Consider the following 21,278-nt stretch of genomic DNA (forward strand, 5'->3'; position numbering starts at 1 on the left):
GCTCTAGTGGCTCTGCAACATTTTGGTGCAGCTAGCAACAAATGTTCCTATCAAATGTTGCTAGAGAAGAAAATGTTGCTGGCATACTTTCAGGCAACAAAATACATGTAGAAATTATGTAGAATTGCTGCATTGAAATTCCCGAAATAATCCGAACAACTTTCTGTTTGAAAAATTCTTATGTATAAATATATATTTTTAGCAAATTTGTTACCGAACAACTGTTTAACTTGCCAATGTACATTCCGCTTTAATCATGCCTTCAATTTTTGCAACAACTACTAGAATTATTTGAATAAACCTGCAAACTCTTCGTGCTGGAACCAGCAGTCTTTGACTGTGGCTGTGATTACAATGACTTTAGCTTAAAGAACCTGAAATTAAATTGCTGCTTTCTGGATAATATTTCCTGCACTAGTTTGCTACTTTGATGCGCTGCCGCATTCAGTATACAATAATGATCGCCACCAACAGATCTACACTTTTTCTTCTAATTTTTTTGCCATTTTACGCACACTGCATGGCACTGACTATGCTCAGATCATTTCTTCCTTCCTACAACTACTAAAACTCGTTAATTTGCTAATTAGCTTTGACTTCGGTTATGTCAAAACTGTGTGCGGTAATCTCATCAAAAGCTTCATGTGGCACGTAAGCCTCCACTCTCCCCTCGTGAGCAGAGCCCACCCCTCATCAGACTGGTTGCATTTGAAAATTATGCACACGCCACAGTAGCGCCAGCAGCGAAATTAGCTAAAGGAATGGTTCAAAACGGGTGTAGCAGCGGGCTTTAGAGTATTTACAAGAGCATTTTCCATTTTGGTTTTTCTCATTTCGGTTTTTGTTGTTGTTTTTTTCGGTTTGGTTTGGTTTGGTTGGCTACAATTGCTTCCTTATTGGGGCTTTTCTTTTGTTATGTTATGTGTGTATGTTATGTAGGTGTGTCTCTGTGTGTATGTGTATGTGTATGCTTTGGGTATTGTTTTTGAAGTGTGTGTTTGTGTCTGTGTGGAAAAGATAGTATCGAAAAAGTGCTTAAAGTGTAACAAACGACGAAATTCAGCGAGCAGCCAACGAACGCCAAGTGCTTACCTGTTCCTGTTTCCCGTGCATCCAATTCATCCATTCGATTCGATTGCGCATACGCAGCGTATGACAGGAGGAGCAATGGAAAATACGAGAGAAAAGAAGAAGAAATCCCAGAAAAGAGACACATTAATTATCACATCATCGCAGCTACTGAGCATCGTCATCATCATCTCTTTTCAATGCCAAATGCAAACGCCTCACTGGCCATCAACTCCCATCTACTCCCGCCTCCCGCCTCCCGCCGTGGACCAAGTTTTCTGTTTGCGTCATGCCAGAGCAAAGCAAAAAACGAAACAAAAGACCAACATACAACAACAGAAATGAAAAACATAGAGGTGGGGGGGAAATGCAGAAACAGAAAACGCCGCACAGCTGCAGTAGCCGTCAGCTGCAGTTTCGCCCAGATATCCCGCAGATGCAGATACATTTGACAAGCATTTACCCAGCATTTGTTGACCGTTGCGTAAATGGCAAACTACATACAACTCCATACTTCACAGCTAGTAAATCTTAGATATAATTACAGTATGTGCATATAATAATTTCTACCCATAAATATTGGCAATCTTTGCGTATCAAGTGGCTTTGTTGTCGTCGCTGTGGGTAATTTTTTACATTACTAGGCCATAAAAACTAACTTGGAAAAACGTTCGTTCAGTGGCCCGACATCAAAGAAAGCAAAACTCAACCAACGCCACAAAAAAAGCACAAACCACAAGATGAAATGGGAGTTTACATTGAAGGCAACCAGTGGATACTCTTTTGAGTTGAAGAAAAAACACTCCACAAAGAGTTTGTTTTTAGTTGGGAAGACGATAACTGATCAAAGCCAAGTCTAGGCCTCCTTGTATTCTCAATTTATAGCCCAATCTTTTATCTTTCCATAATCAAAGCCTATAAAAACTCTCCACAACTGTGGCCGAGAAAGAGCAACTCTGCTTCTGTTGTGGCTGGGGCTGTGGCTGGCTGGGCAACGTTGGGTTTTGGCAGCAGCAGCAGCAGCAGCAGCAGTCATAGCCACAGCAGCAACCACTTCTGCTTCAGTAGTGGAGACAGCCCCAGCCACAGCTACAGCTCTACCTTCAGCAAAGTCTGCAGTTTCAGTCGCGCGTCGTCGCTCCAAGCGTAAGGTTCAAGCCAAGAGAGTACCGAGCTCAGTAGATCACACCGAAGATCGAAGCTAACCAGCCGAACAAAGTGCGTATAACGAGGTTTCAATTGAAAACACACACAAACAAGTTGACAAATCTCGCGTTTCGTTACATTTCGCGCTCTGTTTGCGGCCAAATTGTTGCATAAATTCGAGTAATGGTAGCAGCAGAAGTCGTCCCTGATTTGCCCCCGTTCAGATACGATACTCCGCACTTCTCCCCTGGCCATGGTTATATCATCATCAGCAGCGTCTGTTTGGGGTACTGGAACAGCAATTGCTGCAGAGCCACATGTCGGACATGTGTCGGCAGCTTTATTTCTTTGCATTTTGCATTCAATTAACTTGTGTTTCTCACCTTTTTTGGCTGCGCTAATTTCCTCTTCTCTTCGTTGCTGTTTTATGTTTTTAATTGCCCAAGAAGAGCAGCAGCCACTGCCACAGCCGCAGCTGGAGTCGAGTTTCAGTTGATTTGTTGACTGACTGACTGACTTCTCTTTGTCTGGTCTGGTCTGTCTTTCTTTTTAGTAATTAAGTTGCTGACGGAAATGGGGGGGATTCTAAGTGCCAAGGCAGAGGAATAGTTGCTAAACATTTCGACCCAGAAAGGCCATTGGACAGCCAGTGGGAAGGAGAGTCAAAAGGCTCGAAAAAAAGTACATAAAAGTTAAGTTTTAATGGCTGTCGAACGGGTCTATAATTGTTATTGGAAAGAGTATGAAATGGAACTGACACTTCAACCTCTATGCCAAGATCTGTGACCTACTTCCCATCAACATCTGGCCATAGGTATTTGATCACTTGTGTTCGTCCAGCAAATGAATATATATTCGGTCAGCTGTCAGCTTATTATTTGTGGGTCATTGAGCGCTGGCCCGAACTGTGAACACAATTATTCACAGAGAGACTGTCACAACACACAAAGCCCGGGCCAACTCCGACATCTCAGAGATCTGACTACATCACAGCTGCAGACACAACAATAGTGTGAATTAGAGAACAAATTAAATGCTCACCTTTTGTTTGACTTAGGAAAAGTAAAAAAAAAAGGTTCAGACGAACAGAACCGAACCGAGCCAGGGGAAAAGTTTCACCAGAACCCAAAAGGAACAAACTCCAACTCCAAACTCAAACCGGGAAACGCAACTTTCACAAAAAAAAAGAAGAAAAGGAAAAAAAAAACGAGCCATGCGAGTACAAGAAAGGAAGAGAATTTTCCAAAGAATGAAGAAAACTTCCAGTCAATTGTCTGCTGTCAGCCCATTTAACTGTGTTTTCCCTACGCACTTCATCTTTGTACCATTTTTGTTGTTGTTCGCCCTCAAAATTTTCAATCACTTTTTATCTGTAAGCGTTAAGCGGCGACCATTTCAAAATCAATCAAATTTATGACTTTGCAAAGTTTTGCTGGCAAGTTTTTGTCTCGTTGTTGGTGGATATTTTTTTTAGCCGCAGCTCTAGCCATCGTTGAATTTTGTGTAACTTGAATCGAAAAGCTGGCAATCATCATTCATGGCACATGCCATTGACCTCGTTGCGTGGCAGTTGGGGCATTGCGGCGGGATCACGCAGGGGGCAACACTCTGTCATTAGATACGCATTCAAGCGGGTAGGGCAGGGGATGCAGGGTAGGGTAGGAGGAAGATTTGCAGATTGGTCCACCACATCGATGTCATATCGATGGCGTTGGTTGACCAAATGTATTTTGATACCAAAGTGGGATTTCATTAATGCCCGCACAAGGTCGAACAAATTAAATAAAATCTCAATTTTACATTTATAAATTGTCGGCAGAAAGCAACGGATTGAGAGACAGCCACACACTCTCTGTAAATATCAACAGAAATCAATCAAAATTAATTTCAATGACACATAAACATGATATCCAGCGTAAACTGAAGAGTGACTCAAAGTTTTTCATAATTTCAGGAAACTTTTGCCACAACTAATCCCATTAAAGTATTTAGATTTTGTCGCTCCATGGAAAGTTATGTCTATTTATATCTAAAGTGTCTAGAAGCTAATTTTAGCTATAAAGAAGACGCAAAACTTTAGCTAAAATTCTTCAAAACACGACAAATCTGCTCCGGCTAGAGTCGAGAGTATGAAACCCCCCCCCCTGACGACGACAATTAATAATGTCAAGAGATGACAAGAGCTTTCCTGAGCTAAGAGTTTCTTCATAACGGTTAATCATCTCTAAAGAATTGACATCGCTGCTCCCCTCTGCCGTTTGGCCACGATTAGGGTTCGTAATATGGGAGAGGGGGAACGCAAGGGGGGCAAGAAAGAGTGTTTTTCTAATAGCAAACAAGTCTTCAATCTCCATCTCATAATTACATTTTACACTCATTGAATTTGTGGACCGGATTTCGGTTTGTCTTTTCGTTTTTTGGTCGCTTTTTGCCTGCTACGCATCCAAACGGTTTATTTACATTATAAACAACTTTTTCCATCTGTCTCTCTCCCGCTCTCTGTGATGGCAACAATTTACTTTCCATTTATGTTTGCTCTTGACAAAGTTTTGTACCTTATTTAGTACATTTCTCTAATGACCCACTTTGAGTTTTTGGTCTTGTCTGCTCTCCCTGCCTCTCTCTCTCTCTTGCTGTCTCTCTCTTTGCCCCTAACTTACTCTGTAATTTCCAAACAAGAAAGAAAATGTATGTATCTCTGTGGGTCGAAGATTTAGATACACTTTGCAGATCGTTGATCAAGATTCGTTTTGCTTTTGTTCGAACTACCTTAACAATTCGAAGAGTTGTGTCTCCCCTGATCTTTTATGCCGTATTACATCTTTAATTGTATATTTAATCTACATATATATGAATGTTTTATGCACTCTCCAATCTTTGGTTGAATTATCAATAGAAACAACAAAGAACTCCGACAATAAATTACATTTCGAACCATCATTTTGCTGTTCATACATTAGGGATTACCTGAGAAGAAGACTTCCAATCTAGAACTCAATAAACTCAATGACTCTGACTTCTCTCTTTACTACTTATTAACTATAAATAAAGTCGAAGAACGCATTCCTTATGCGCATTTCAAAACATCTGTGTGCGGAAATCATAGTAGCCCCCACGCTTGTAAGCGTATTAAAAGTGAGTGTCCCATAAGGCCAGACCAAGAGACAAATACAAGACACAGTAAACAGTAAACAGCAACAACAAAAAGTTGTTTGTCAGATGTAGTTGAAATCAAACTGGTTACTCGATGCTGCTGTTGTTGCTGTCTGTCTGCCTGGCTGCCTGTCCGCCGGTCTCTGTCTGGGTCCGTGCATCGTCCATCGTTCATCGGCTTTGGTCAAGCCGGGCCCAAATGGTGTCAGCTGTGTAAACAGGGCTAAGCAAGCGGATCGCCAGCAGTTTAGCTCCTCATTTCGCCTCTTCGCTTGCCCCTTTGCCTGTTTCCCTCCCGTTGCTTGCGTTGCCGCAGCCAAGCCGAATGAAAACCCTGCCCTGAACTTGACGATGCATGTGATACGGTTGAACGCCTTTTGCGGAAATTATTGCAATTTTCTTGTCTTCTAGCCAACACACATCTTAAGTAGTGGGGAGTGTGTGGCAAGCACTGTGAAAATGGGCTTGGGCAGCTTTTTGGCGGTAAATTTACTTTCACTTTTGCTGCACAAAACAAGCTGGTGGAGGAGCTACACAAGGAAGTTCGCTCAAGGGGGGAAATATTCATTAGAACTTTGAAATTGAGCAGTTTGAGTTAAAGTTTCCAACAGGAGACTCAAATCTGCACCTAAAAACAGTATTCTTCAAAGAAGTTACCTGAGTATAATCTTCACTGCGAAACCCTTAAGTTCTATTGAATATTACCTTGCACTCTAAATCCGTAAACTCACTAAAGGATTTACTCAAGAGTGAAGCCTGGATTTAGCATGGATTGCCAAAGGCCAATAGCATTTCCTACTCTACCCTCTGGTCATTATAGAGACTCTTCCGACCGACTGACACTGGCAAACACACAAACAGAGTACACTGCCACATTGATTGCAACTTGGTTAAACAACAACAAATCATTTAAACAAATCAAACCCCAACAGGCACACAGAGGAGACTACGCGCACGAAGAAGAGGAAGGAAGGGGCAAACATGGAGACCTATCTGACGGAGATCAAACAATTGCGCATACCACGCCCGAAATTCGAGCCCAACAGTTGCCACCAGCAACACCAACATGCGGTGGCAGGCACATCGACAAGCTCCAGCACCACCTCCAACACGCCCACGCCCCCCCATCATCATCAGCGGCCGTGGCGACACTTTGTGCGACCCTTTACGCCGCCACGCGATTACCATCTGCCGATGGTGGCCGGAGGAGCATGGTCCGCGGAGGAGGCCTCCATGCACGACAAGATGTGAGGCGGGGTCGGCGGAGTAGGAGGTGCGGCAGGAGCGGTCTGCGGTCCGTTTGACCTGCCATCGAATTGCTTACACTTATTGGCTATATGCACATGCTATACATAACATACATATATCTCTCTCTGTATATGTACATATGCACGATATATACATACTTATAATTGCTTAATTTAGTGATTCAGTTTAGTGTTTAGTTATGTAGTTTAGTTACCTTAAACATATAGAGTTACAGTTACACAGATGCAAGGAATAAAGTATACAAAAATTTGTAGAGATTTGCTTTAAGGAGTCGTGTTACTTGTCTGGGATTAAGGTAAGAGTAAGGAGTATATGGAATGGATTGTCTAAGAATTGGCATAGAGACATATGAAGTGTTTCATTATGATGGATAGATATGAGAGCGATACTCGATAGATTTAAGTTTGTAGCTTCCTCCATTGATGATCAAATGCCAAATGCAGTGACCTTTAGCGATCTACTTGTATCTTTTACAGTTCTCTAGATCCCTACAGCAGATGGACCAGATCGCTACACGCTACTCACCGCATCTTGTTCGTATTCCGGTAATAGGGTTTCGCTTCCCCGGCGAGCTCTGGTTCTATGCTCATCACAGCCGTATTCCTAGCCGGGACGAAAGAATTTACAAGAAAATATTTTTCAGCTTCTGGTATGCTTTTGATTTTGTGGTGACCAATTCAAGAGTATACTCTATAATACTATTACAACAATTAACAGCCAATTGGACAACATTTAAGAAAGGAAGAGAGACGTTTTTAAATATTGTAAGCCACACTTTACAGACACTCTGGACATGGAAATACATTTAAATATACCAACAAAAATGACATTAGACCCGACACACAAAAGACATAGAGAAAGAAAGACACACAAAAGTACACAGAGATACATAAATAGAACAGATCAAACAGACAGACAGATAAAGAGACAGAAAGAGAGAACTAAAGCCCTCGAAACGCGACGAGCTTCTACTCCCGAATGTCAATTTTGCAGCTTCATGAGATTATTACATACAAATAGATTCAAATATAACACGAAAATTATAGTCAAGGGAAGTTTACAATTATTTGAAGAAACTAAAGAAGACAGTTTCAGAATTCTTCCATAAATACTTGCAGAACTTTTCCTAAAGAATTTCTTTCATACATGGAAAGTTTTGCATTTGTTGAGAGTTAAGGAATTTTGTCAGCGAGGGGAGGAAACTTCTAGCAAGAACAGAGTTTCCTGCAGTTTCCTGGAATAGTGAAAGTAATCGAAGACTGGGTGCTAGCTTTGGTTTGGTACACGTTTTTTTCTGGATTGACTTTGCTACACGTTTTTGGTTTGTTTTGGGGCTCACACACGCTTCATGCCTGACCTGTTGCTGATTGTCTTTGGTTTGCTTGAGTTTTAACTGATTTGGTCCCAACTGCTGCTGCTGCTGGTGGTGGCGATGAGGATGCTGACGCATGGACACAGATCCCACGTTGCCGCTGTTCATGTTGATGCCACCCAGATGACGCAATGAGGCATGATGAGGTGGATAATGCTGTTGCTTTTGCTTTTGCTTTTGCACTTGCTGTTGTTGTTGTTGTTGTTGTTGGGGTGTTGGCGATAATGATGATGAAGATTGGTTACTTGCTGTCTGATAATGTGATGCTGGCTGTGCGCGATGCAGTATTGGTCCCGCCGACATGGGCCGATATGGCAACTGGATTGCGGGTCTAGTTCATATACACATACACATATATATACACATAATATATAATATACGATATGTCAGTTAACAGTTACTGATGGGATGTTGGGATAGGTGGTGGGGTAAAGGTGGAAATGAGGTGGAGGAGGTGGTGCTCTAGACTGGAGTTATTTTCAAGGTACCGTTTGTGTATATCCGTTACGGTCATGCCCAGTCCCGAGTCCGATGAGGGACTACGTCCGGTGGCGGCTATAATCTCCAAATCGTCAGCTGTTACCTGTTGGAACGAACGGAACGGAGCGTAATGGAACGGAATGGAACGATTTCAGAGAGCGAGTGACACAGTGAGGAGGCTGGGCAGGGGCAGTGACAGTTTGACAGATTGAGTGAGTGAGTGAGTGAGGAGTGGGGGGGGGGCGAAGTTTCTTCTACAGAGCAAAGTCAGAGAAACAGACACAGAGAGAGAGAGACAGAGAGTTGAAGAGCGACAGAGAGAGAGAGAGAGACAGCGGGAAAGAGTGTGGAAGTGCAGCTCTTCATATATATGTATATATAGCTATAGGATATATCATATATTATTATTAATATTTATATGGTGGCGGTGCTTGATCTGTTTGACTGTTTACTGTGTACCATTAGGTGCAGTTTGCTTGTGGAATTACATATTTAATTTGATATTTTACAGTAATTTTAATGCTTACATAGCTAGAGATAAACATCCCCCAGAAGCAATTTAAGTGTTGCCTTTTTTGTTTATTTACATCTATCGATTCACACGCCTTTTTGGAGGCAACTGTACTTGTACTTGTACTCCTCTAAAGCTCAGATAATATTTGTGGGTTTTCTTGTGAAAAATTGACATTCGTTTTCGTTTGTTTCTGTTCTGATTTATTTCATGTGGATTTTGCGGGGGCCGAATTAGGGTAAAAACTCTCACAACTCAACAGAAAGGAATAACATGCAGCATTTTGGGGGAAAATTAAATGAAGCATTAAACAGGTTCTCGAGTTTCAAGGTGGGGCTGGTACACAACTATTTATTAAGTGTGTAAGTACGTATCTCGTTCGGCAATTAAACTACAAGTTTCGTTTTGGTTTTGTTACTTTTTGTCCAGTGTTATTTATGTATTTTGTCTACAGATATATCGTTAAAGTTAAAGTAAAAGTTACAAACATACAACGACAACAACAACAACAATAACAAGAAGTGAAAGATTTAACTAAATAATAAACATCTTGTAGGAGAGAGAGAGAGAGAGAGTAGATACACGAATACACACATGTAAATGTATCTGTAGAAGACATTCGAGAGCTGATCTATTCGACTTTACTTGTCTGAACATGCTCAGCGTGTGTGTGTGTGTGTGTGTGTGTGTAGATCTAAGTATATATTGTGTCTGGGTCGTAGAATAAATCGTCTAAAAAGCTTACCGGCAAATCACGGGCGGGGTCTCCCTTACGCTACAAAAAAGCAAAGATTGAATATTAAACAAATGCATTTAGGAGAAAGTAGGAGAGGCAACTGCCACGCTCACCCTATGCCTGTCCACGCCATAAGGATCGCGCTCCCGGCGATAGACGAGCTCATCGTATCGCGTGCGATCCTCGGGGAACACAAGTTCTCGGATCTCCGTCACTAGCGTGTGCTGGAAAGGGGAAAAAAAACATTTCAAATACTCATTATATCTATCAGAAATCTAAGTAGTTCCCAAGCGCACCTTTTCGTACGTATCTAACATCTCTAACAAGACGGCAACAAAGGCATCTATGGTCATTGCTTTCCCACTATACTCTGCAATATAGTAGGAGAGGCTTGCAAAATGAGGACGGGGCAGCAGAGAGCGGGCCTTCTCCTCCACCATGGTCGCAATCTGACCTTTTCGGCGTGCCCTAAAAAGCATTTCAATCATTCAATCGAGCATTAGAATTCATCCAGCAAGAGAGAAATTCAATCCGTACCTTGTGCCTGTTGGACTGTAGGCATCCCAGGGCTCCATCTCGATGGAGGTACAGGAATGCGGCACTTTGCCCACATCACGTATCACCAGCGACATTCGCTTGTGGTATTTCAACTGACCAACGGCCTCGTCGTGCGTCACATCGAGAAACGATTGGCCATTGACTTCGAGGATTTCGTCGCCGATCATCAGACCACACCGATCGGCCACACTATCCTTGTCCACGCCGGTGACAAAGATCCCCAGACCGTACTCTACGCCGCCGCGTATCATCAGGCCCAAGGACTGTCCCGGCTCTATGAGCAGCTCCACGCGACGTATCCTGAAAGAGTCATAAATCATAAATGAACAATGATCTCTGCTGCGACCAAGTCTGAACTTACCGATCTCGTCGATCGCTCCGTCGGCCCCCGTACTCCATGGGCGGTGAGGCGGGCCGGCCATGTCGATCCATCCAGGAGCAGGTCTGCCGGAAGGGCAAGCCCGCTCCCGATGCCGCCGCCGCCGCCGCCGCCGCTTGATTCTGTGGATGCAGGGGTGGTGCCATCGACGCGTACATGGGATCGCGGGAGGGTGGACCGAATCCGTGGAGGGGCGCCGTCGAGTTCAGCGTGGGCGGGGCTCTCACCGTCATACTGATTTGACGTGACGATTTCAATATCTGCACACATCTCTGCGTTAAGAAAAAATGTGGCAATAGAAGAGACACAAAAGAGAGGACAGATGCGAGCAGAAAACGAACGAACCAACCAGAGCACAGAAGAGACAGAGTAAAAAGAGTAAAAAAGAGAAACGGGAGCAAAAGGTACGAAAATGAAATCAAAACCAACCGAATTAAAACCCAAAAACTAATAATTGCTTTACAAAAATTCAAAAATTAAATACTTTTACGTAAAATTACGAAATTATTAATTAATTTTAATTGTGGGCGTGTCCGTAGCGTATCCCTCGCGTAATCCCACCGCCCAACCCCGCCCGACTTTCATTTGCCGTTGGTTTTTGTGGTTCTGCTGTCATTATTTTAATTGTTTCTGACCAAAAATAAGAAGGCAACGAAACTAATGTGAGAATGTGCAAAACTTGTTTGGCTCCAGGGGGGCCTTCTGTCGGTCGGTGCTTTGTGCTGCGTGCAAATGTGTCGGCTCGGGGCGGGTCCGGGTCTGGTCTGTGAATCCGCCCAGGTGTCGCCCAGGGTGCCCTTTCCTTTTCCACCAACTTGTGGGTCTTGCGGTTTGTTCAGTGTATTAATTTTTCGGGTTCTCGTTGCTTTTCCTCACACATCGAAATTTCGGTTGGCTGAAAACACGCACACAAGAAATTCGAGTATTTCTTGTAATGCAGAGGGGGGAGCTAAGCCACCTCAAAGTGTGTTTAAGTCAGCTCTTAGAGGTTTTCTCTTATTGATAGCAAAGCCATCGCTTAGTGTACTCAACTGTACTTTAGTTAGTCGTCAGTCTTGTGGGTCAACAGAAGCTACCAAAATGAAATTGCATCTAATTAAGTAAATTAATATGTACATACACAAAAACGATTCAAATACAAAATGCGACTAATCTATTGCCAATTTTTTCTCAGTGTATATTTGTATTAGTGTGTTATTGGGTTTTTATACTTTTTTTTGTTTGTTTTTGTCGTTATATTCATACAAAAATGTATCGAGTGCATAAAGGTAGCGTACGTATACGTATTTTTATGTATTTTGCATAGGAAAAACTACAGGAAAAATCGTTCAGAGCAGGCACAAATTGATGCAGCACACCGCCATACATAGATAATTGTATTTTGCATATGGGTAAGTATCTTCCAAAACAAGTTTTGTCGAACATAGTTAAAGTTTAAATTGGAAAAAAGCGTGAGAAATGGCACAACATGTGGCAGTCTCTCGTCCCTTGAACTCCCCTTTGATGCTCTCATTCCTTTGAGCAATCTAGTAATATACATGAAGAATTATATTGACTATCAGAACGTGTCACATAAAATATTCCACAATAAATTGACTTTCGTTGTTAGACAGCTGCCGGTTGTCGGGGAGTGGCAGAGGCTCTGGCGGCAGCCCTTCTTTTCGTTACTCTTCCAAGTGTCGGCCATAAAAGACGATGTTGGCCTACTGAATATAGTCTACTTGTTTTATCTGTACACATAAAAGCTTGATGGATAGGAGGCTATTAGGGCCAACTATTAAGGAGGACCACGTTTGACAAACTGAAGCTGCCCGGCCCTGGGCCCGGCCCCCGACTCGCTGTATTCAAGAAAATCGCATTAAAAATCAATAAAGTGTACAATAAAATTTGATATTTTTGATAGGAGATGAGTTTGACATTGCTGTCAGTGTCGTGGGATAAGCACAGAGAAAGAAACGAGTGACAAGAGTGTCCATGTTTCCCAGCAAGTTTCCACTTTGAGTTTCGGTCAACAGATTTTCACCCTTTTATTTGTTGCTACATTTTTTGTTTGCATGCTCTAATCGATTTTTGTCTAAGTATAGAGAGAGCGAGAGAGAGAGAGAACATGAGCTACTACAAAATATATATTTTATAAATATGTAGAAAAGGAGATATAAATAAATGTATTTTGTGTGTAAGTTATGCGAGGGATGCTCACCTTCAGCGCCTCCTCGTGATTGATTGAGGTGAATGGGGTGCCGTTCACCTCTAGGATTGTATCACCGGGTCGCAGTCCGGCGCGCTCGGCCACCGAATTCTCCTCGATGCGTGAGATGTAGACGCCCAAGCCTGGTCGGAGAGTGCAAAATGGTTATAAAGGGAATCAATTAGCTTAGAGACATTCAAATCCAACCCTGTACCCAGCCAGCCTTTTCCATGGACCATTTTGGTTTTTTATTTTTTCATTAAGCTCTGCCACGCTCAGCCTGGAAGTGGCTTCAGGATGGAGTGCGGCAGCCATTTTATGTTTAATTTATAAAGCACATGTGCCTGTGTGTGTGTGTGTGTGTGTGTGTGTGTGTGTGTGCTGGACAGTTGCTGGAGGAGCAACAGAGACAATGATAGAAGGAATGGCGAGAAGCGGGGGAAACTTACTCGTAAATAGATTTTTATTGATTTTAAAGCCCCGTCCGCATATTGCAAACTAAAAATAAATTCAACCAAGCAACAGCAGGAAATGGGAATGAAAGAGCCCAGACCCGCCGAAGGGCTACAAAAGGGTACACTGCGGATGTGGCTGTGGCTGTGGTTGTGGCTGTGGAGGCAGGAAGAGCTGGTTAGCCAAAAAGGTAGTCAGGTGCAAAAATGCACTTGGAAATGTCAAAGCTTCTGGCGGTATGTCACACACAAACACAAACAAAGACACACACACACACACACACACGGATGGATAGCCAAGAGAGAGAGAGCGAGAACCAACAATATAAAATGAAATTGAAAACTAAATTGCAAGAAAGACAGAGACACAGAGAGAGAGACTGTGAAAGAGAGGGGATGGGGGATAGCGGCTGGTGGGTTGATGGGAAACCTAAACCGACTGGGCGTGACATCAAATCAAACAGCAAGAGGCGTGGAGCTCAATCTGTCTTTGAAGCGGTAACAAAGTGCACAGAAATGGCAGCCAACTTTGGCAGTAATTTGCATAGGAATAAGATCCTACCTGAGTCTTTGCCTCCTTTGACACAAATGCCGAAGCCATGATCGATCTGCTGATCGCGTGACATGGAAACGGTTCGCGTCGTTAGTTCGTGAATGTTGGGAACACTGCGATCTCTTTCCCGCTCTCGGTCCCGATAGATCTGCAATGGAAGGGGGAGATATATATGAAAACCATCAGATATGGAGGTGCAGCACCCACCTGATGCGTCGTCGAGGGCGGACTGCTGGCCGGACTGCGTCGTCCGGTGCGATCGCGTGTGCCACCATTGCTGTAGTGGTAGCTACTCGTAGGAACTGAAGACGACTGCGTGGCGCCGAACATGCGCAGCACCTGCTCCGGCGATATGGGGCGCTTCTTGTTGCCATTGCCCATGGACGAGCGCCCGCTGGCCGCTGTGGAGGTGGGCAGGGTGCCCGCCGTGCCGGCGGCCATATGGCTGGCGGGTGAGGAGCTGAGGTACGCCGAGCCGCGTCCCGGCAGCGAGCCCCCCTTGGTGGGCACCCCAGCCGAGTTAAAGTAGTAGTGGGGCGAGTGGGGACGCTCAATGATTGTGTACGAGGTGCCAGGCGGTGAGTAGTAGAGCCCAGAGCGGCCTCCGCCCCCGGCTGCTCCTCCCGCACCACCGCCGGCGCGCAGCGAGCTCGTGCTATTCCCCACGCGCGAACCGCCGCCGCCGCCGCCGCCCATACCGGACGCCGAGCCCCCGTAGGGGCCACCACTGCCGGGCGGTGGACTGATCATGCCGAAGGCCAGGCCGATGTCCTCGGCCTCGTAGCTGCTAGGAGCACCCGCACTGCTCCGCATATGGTGGGCACTGAGTCCTTGCGAGCCGCCAGTCGGCACGCTGGATGATGATTGGGTGGCGCCCGAAATGAGGCCGGCCAGTCCGCCGATGCCGCCCCCGCCACTGGGGCCGCCAAGGCCAAGTCCCGCTCCTGCTCCGCCATGATACCCATAGGCTCGTGCACTCCAACGTGAGGGTCCAAGATCGCATAGTTCGGCATAGTCGTTGCCAGCTGCGCTCATTGTCAGGGGGTCGCCGTCGTATGGTATGCCACTTCCCCCAAGGCGCATTACACTGCTGGAGCCTGCCAAAGGAAAAATTGGGATATTGGGATAAGCATTTTGTTATAAAGTAATCGAATGTGGGATACCTAGGGATACTAGTCTTATGTGCATTCTTGAATGCCTTTTGCTGGGTACTCAACCAGAATTGGGTTAAACACTCCACTCCTTTAACCGACAATCCAAAACCCCAAACCCAACCAAATCCAAAGCCCGTGCCTCGCATAACTTTTGTTTGCCTACGCAGCCCGCTAAGCCGCAGCTCAGACTGAGCCGTTTCCATTCAGAGCAAACAAAAGCTTAATCTCCAGAGTCATATGTGCGCCGCCTGTGCCACATATCCACATCCACACATCCACTCCCACCAGTCCCACCGTTCCGATTCCCAGTCCTTTTCCTGACAGACAAACACTCGCATTCACACACTCTGCGAAATCAATGGGAACTTATGCCCCATGCTTCATTATTTATGGGCCAACTTTGGTTGGCAAAACAAAAACAGGTTGCCACAAAAGCAGAGGCACCACCCTCCACACCCCCTAGTGCCTCTGCCACTGCATCTGGCCTCAGGGCAATGGGGCGGCCCCCCTCGCTCATAAATAGTTGAAAATTGCCGTGCTCACACTTTGGCACTCGGTTAGCCATGGCCTGGCAACGGGCACACACGATGGCACTGGCACTGGCCCGGCAACGTTGGGGATTTAGTGGATAAAACTGAAAATTTGTATTCGATATGCTAAGTGAAATACGACTACTCGTATACGAACTGCATTTGCAGTTATCACAGAACAGTGATAAATACGCAATAGAAATGCGGGATTACAGAAGAGCCATAAAGAGAGAGCTCTGCTTTGATTTGTGCAGATATTTAATGTAAATCTATTAGCTGGAATGGTTTTAATATTCCTCGAGGATCATACCTACAAGCTATACAGAATTGTTGTTTCCATCACTGATGGTAATTTTAATATTATGTCTGCTAATTGCCTCCATTAATTGGTTAATAAAACTTTAACAATTAATTGAGAACTTTCTTATCCACCCAACAAATATTTTTCTCCATGAATTTCCGTAAAAATTGAAATGAATCACCAGCTATCCATGCGCTAATCAATTAGGTTTATCATCCAAAATGAAGACTAACAACTTTTCACATTTTTATATGCCACAAATCAATCAGCAAAAAAGTTCCAGTTGCAGTCCAGGCCATCAATTGAGGGCCGAAACGAAAACCCACTCAATTAATCGAGTGTGAATAGCAAATAAGTTTCGGGTATTCAAATACTCTCATGAATGGGTGTGAATGGATGCCTGTAAGTGGGTGTGTTTGTGTGTGGGAGTATTCGTGTGCGTGCTGCAGAGAAAGTGCACTTTCAGCTAACCGACAAGAGCAAGAAACAAAGCGCTTGGGCAATTTGCTTTGACGCTTAAGCCCACTTAGCGGTTGCCCATTGGCAAGCACAAACACAAACAGGACACGGCCAGCACATGCACAAATACACAGCCATAGACAGCACGAGTGCAGAAGCACCTACGTAATGGCGGGCAATTGTGCTTACGTCTAACAAGCAGCCAATAATGTCCTTTTTGATTTACCGATACACATTTGCATTTCTTTTTGCTCTCATTCGCTCAATCGCTCTTTCTCTCTCCCACAATAAATTGGCAAGCAGACGCCATTACAAATGAGGCAGAAACCAGCACACACCCACACAGAAACAAAAGCGAATGTGTGCGGGGGATATGTATTTTGTATAAATATCAATAAGAAACATCAGAGACAGCTTTTCCCTATATTATATACATATGACAATAAATTTCTCTGTGGCTATTTTCCTCAACCCCCACACTCTCCCACTCCCCAACAGTCTCCCGCTCTCTCTCTCTCTCTCTCTCTCTTGTATCTATCATTTTTTTGTTGTATTTTATTTATTTTATCTTGTTGCTTTTGTTGCTCTGCCTTGGCTTTGTTATAAAATAAACGGCAAAAAAACAGCAAGCTGCAAACGTATTTACTCATGACCTTGCTGAGGCAAAGCCAGCACACACACACACACACGCACAGTCACAGACACCCATTCACAGACACACACACATGTATTTATGTATGGATGTGTGTGTATACACAGAAATACAACCACAACGTTCGCTTGGCGTTGGCGCTTGTCACAAGGACATTTTTCATGTGCGCAATGTGACATTTTTTGGAATTTGTTACTCTGACTCTGGTTTGTTCTCTGTGCCAGCCAGCCAGTCCATAGAATAGAATGCACAGTGTGCCAAAAGGGATATAAATAGGAGTACTTTTAGAGTAAATACTTGAGAAATGGTTTACAAGGGATCTTTATAGATTTTGGAATTAAGAATTATTTACATTTTATGTTTGCTAATTATGATTGCAGTTGGGATACAGTAAAGAAGCTAAAATGTTAATTTATATTTGAAAAGTTCTTAAAAGGACAGAACTGTCATGGGGAACCCTTTATTCTGCCGCTGTTTTTTTCCCTCAATAGAAAACTTATTTAATATTAATAGCAGCTATTAAATAGTTGTCCCAATATCAGTCTTAAAGATTTTTGATACTATCTGCTTCTAGCTTAATTTGCTTTTTTAATCTACTTTTTTAGCTGCTTTTCCCCAAACTTTCTTTCTCCACCAAAGAATAACAAATATGCCTGTGGCCTGGTCCCACTGCCACCAGGTCTCTGCTCTCCATTTTTTATTTCAGTCTACTTCCAGCAGATGGCACTTGGTTCTAACTGTTTCGCTGTTGTCTTTGCCCCCTCACACTTGCACTCACAATGCTCCCTGCTCCCTGCTCCTTCGGGGTCGGTTCGTGGGTTTTTGTGACTGTTGTTTGATTTGAAAATAAGTTTTGTATATTGTTCACTCCAGTTTTTATGGCACTCGAGCTTAGGCATTTTGCATTTTGCATTTTGCATGTTGCATGTTCTACATGTCTGCTTCTCTCTGTGTGTGTTTGTGTCAGTTGTACGAGCATCTTCCCTTTGCACCCTTTGGTCCAATGCCACAATGCAACTGTCGCAGTAGTTTGCATTTTTCAAATAATTGGAAAGCGCATTTCGATGTTTGAGACAGAGGCAGGAAAGTGTGCTACTCGTTTCGTTTCTCACTAGTGGCAGGCCCTACCCTGGACCCTTTTTCGCTTGGCATTAATAATGGATGTTTAATACGCGACTGGCGTTTAATGTTCAACTTTTCAAGTGCGCCTAATAGTGCCCGAGGCATATTAAATCATTAACCGTGAGCTGCAAAATTTCGCCAAGCCCCGAGCATTCATCAACGTTCATCATCCTCATCCTCATCCTCATCACCATCAAGGCTTTGCTTTTTCCCTCTACCTTTGCCGTGTTTTTTTTTTGTTCTCTCTCCTTTTTTTTCGGTAAATTTCTGGGGAAGTAATTATGATAAATGCAGGATATACACGAGTATGTGGGATGGATCAGGGGGAATGGAGGCAAGCCTCTCTGCCTCTGTGCGGCATGTCGAACTTGTAACTGGGTTAATTGCGCGTGAACAAAAATAAGGCAGAGAGACAGAGTCGGAGAGGGAGATGGATGGTGGCTAGAAGAGCAACTACATGTGCCTCGCCCATTTCCCGTTTCCCATTTCCGCTGCTTGCTACTGTCAATAAATCTTGAACAAGATCTCGAACCATTCCATTCCGATAAGCAAAGTCTGCAGTTACGTGACTCTTTTTTCTTTCTGCAAGCATTTTTGTTCTCTTTTTCATATTCCGCTATTCTTAAACTGCTCAAAGAACAAAAAAATGCAACGTGCTGATGCTGAAGGTCTTGTGAATGGAAATACTTATGGGCAGCTTAATAATGCGATCAAAAGTGTGACCTTTGTTGGGAATAATTTGTTGCCTTTTCAGCCTAAAGTATTTGTTACATTCAAAGGATTTGTCTGACATGTGTGGCAGAGCAATTGCATAATCCCAAAGCAAAAGTCATCACCCCCTGGAGGCGCTATCGATTTGCTCGCCGTGGCTTCACCCCCATTTGTGGAGAGATAAGCCAAGGGCAACCAGCATTCAAAGGACCCAAATCTCTAAAGGACACACACTACAACAATACGCACATGGCTTCACTTATTCATATGTAACACCTATTCATTCAGCCACTCCAAACAAACACTCTCGCATACACATATACAATAATGTGGGTACTAATCAGCTTTGAGCATGCTTGAGGCTCAATTACATGCGGTCTTTAGGCTACTTGAGAGCCAAAGAGTGCTCTAGGATGTGCCATCATGTATCTGTGGTACTAATCCGAATAATACGTTTCAAAACTTGATGGAACAGACAACAGCTTTAACAGCATACAATTCAATGAACATTTCACTTTAATAATATAAATTACTCTCTCTTTGAACTGTTTTCTTTTTAGTTCCATCAACTGAAATCTCTTTTCACTCAAACTTTATACTTTCTAGTCTGGAAAAAGCTGTGTAAAGTTATACTCCCCTGTTCATTATATAGAATTATGTTTACCTAAACCATCGCTCACTTCCTATATACTTAGTACTTCTTCTTTTCCACTTCCTATGTTTTTGCACCTTTTCAATTTTCTTGCTCTTGTGCTTGTTCCTTTTTTTGAGGGTGTGGTTGGTTTCCCAAAGATTCTTTCTTCTTTCCCCTGAAGCGTCACGTAGGCCACACGAAAAGAAAGAAGCAGGCACGAAAATCTGTTATAATAAGATATGCCGAATGCACATGCATAAGTTAGACACACAGAGACAGAGCCGGGACAGGCCTAAAGAACGTCGCCAAAGAAGCCCACAGAGAGAGCCTCCCTTGGCCCGAAAGAATAAGGAAAGCTGAGCTGAACACAGAAAGAAGAACAAACAAAGTTGACTTACACGTCAACTATTGATTTTTTAATTAAATATTAATGAAGCACGAGGAACGGCAGCAACAAAAATGGCACACAACACGCTCAAAACACACACAAAATATACAAAAACAAAAAAAACACACACAAAAAGCGAAGACGGGAAGTGGAACGCCTCGAGGTATGCTACAAAAAACATGACACACAAAGTACGGTAGGAAGGAGGCGGTTAGGAGGTTAGCAGGTTAGGTAGGGATAGGCAGGGAAAGCTGGGGGAGAAGCATACGAAATATACGAGCAAATTACGAATTTTTAATCACACGTCGCGCTCGTTATATAAGCAGAGGAATACGAGTAGTATCAGGCTCCTGCCAAACCGAAAAAAAAGCGAACAGAAATCAAATAAAATAAATATGCGAAGCGTCGTCTCGCTGGGAGCTCAGCTCAGCGCAGCTCTCTCGCCCCCTCCGATCCTGTGTCATGTCCTGCTTTGAGTAGGTCGTCGTCTATGCACAGACACGCAACCAGAACCAGAAGCGGCGGCAGCAGCAACACAAAAAAAATTGGAGGAAATGTGTGGAAATGTTAAAGGCAAATGAAACTAACTGAGGAAGTGGAGATGCAAGGAGAGGAACGGGAAAGGGAGGACGAAAAGGAGAAGGGCGAGAGGACAAAGTGTGAGTGTGTGTGTGTGTGTGTGTGTGTGCCAACGAGAGACAGGACGGACTGGCGGGACAGTCAGGCATTTCCTACAAAACGCCGAGCAGCATTTTGTCCAGTCACGAAAAGTTTCGTCTAAGGAAAAACAACACACCAAAAAATAAGAGCAAAGCCAAATGTTACGACTTAAGAGTACCCAGCACACAGTGGGGTTAATGCAGAAGCGGAACCAAAGATGGATAATAAATATCAGAACAACATGTGTGTCAATGTATTGAGTTTCAGAGACCTTAAGTGGGGCACATGCAATTTTTATTCCGCCTGTTACATGTACCCAATCGAATGCAATATACCCTCGAATTACACGAGTACCGTGCATATCTGTGGCAGCAGACGCGAGTTCAGGTTAGCAAGAACCACTCGAGTCGACAAAGTCTCAAGTTGAATGAAGAACTCACGCAACATACACATGTACCAAGAGGAGGGGGGAGAGGCAAGTGCGAGCGGTGCGAGTAGAGTCCTAGAGAAATGCTTTGAGCCCTGGCAGGAATTTCTCGTTGTTTTTCTTTATGCCATTTGCAAATGTTCTACGAATTCAGCCAGCACTGAGAATTTGTGCACTTGAAAATGGAAATTTATGACTGCAAATCGAGAAACTGGCAATGTGTTGATGGAAATGAATGATGAATATCTTGAAAATAGCTGAAATGTAACACATTCCTTTCCATTTAGACTCCTGGAATGCAGTAATTGAAAAGATACCAACATTTCTCCCTCTCCCTTTATTAAAGTGATCCGAATTACCCGTTTTTGTTTGCCA

At 43.7% G+C, this 21,278-nt stretch overlaps 2 protein-coding genes across 12 annotated transcripts in view; one reads left to right on the forward strand and one right to left on the reverse strand.

Annotated features, from left to right (window-relative positions):
• Positions 1 to 21,278, reverse strand: part of LOC117580279 (whirlin) — a 36,727-nt gene that overhangs the window by 9,958 nt on the left and 5,491 nt on the right. For 4 of the 11 annotated variants that reach the window (XM_034266742.1, XM_034266739.1, XM_034266741.1 and 1 more), the window contains exons 2-13: positions 14,073 to 14,962; positions 13,875 to 14,013; positions 12,873 to 13,003; positions 10,655 to 10,944; positions 10,273 to 10,593; positions 10,032 to 10,203; positions 9,849 to 9,959; positions 9,745 to 9,774; positions 8,497 to 8,591; positions 7,994 to 8,339; positions 7,162 to 7,239; positions 1,093 to 1,098 (exon numbers count right to left, since the gene is read on the reverse strand). In XM_034266742.1, coding sequence (XP_034122633.1) covers positions 1,093 to 1,098; positions 7,162 to 7,239; positions 7,994 to 8,339; positions 8,497 to 8,591; positions 9,745 to 9,774; positions 9,849 to 9,959; positions 10,032 to 10,203; positions 10,273 to 10,593; positions 10,655 to 10,944; positions 12,873 to 13,003; positions 13,875 to 14,013; positions 14,073 to 14,948 — 2,595 coding nt within the window. In that variant the 5' untranslated portion in view covers positions 14,949 to 14,962. The remainder of the gene's footprint in view (positions 1 to 1,092; positions 1,099 to 7,161; positions 7,240 to 7,993; positions 8,340 to 8,496; positions 8,592 to 9,744; positions 9,775 to 9,848; positions 9,960 to 10,031; positions 10,204 to 10,272; positions 10,594 to 10,654; positions 10,945 to 12,872; positions 13,004 to 13,874; positions 14,014 to 14,072; positions 14,963 to 21,278) is intronic. The other 7 variants (XM_034266743.1, XM_034266747.1, XM_034266745.1 and 4 more) reach the window with 3 other exon arrangements.
• Positions 2,149 to 6,889, forward strand: LOC117580283. The gene is made up of 2 exons (XM_034266756.1): positions 2,149 to 2,286; positions 6,300 to 6,889. The coding sequence occupies exon 2, from the start codon at positions 6,349 to 6,351 to the stop codon at positions 6,616 to 6,618; it is 270 nt and encodes an 89-aa protein (XP_034122647.1). The 5' UTR covers positions 2,149 to 2,286; positions 6,300 to 6,348; the 3' UTR covers positions 6,619 to 6,889.

This window comes from Drosophila guanche, unplaced genomic scaffold (assembly GCF_900245975.1).
Source record: "Drosophila guanche unplaced genomic scaffold, DGUA_6, whole genome shotgun sequence".
Taxonomy (NCBI): Eukaryota; Metazoa; Arthropoda; class Insecta; order Diptera; family Drosophilidae; genus Drosophila; species Drosophila guanche.

Coding starts and splice junctions, on each gene's coding strand:
- LOC117580283 (XM_034266756.1), top strand. CDS start 6,349: ATGGAGACCTATCTGACGGAGATCAAACAATTGCGCATACCACGCCCG.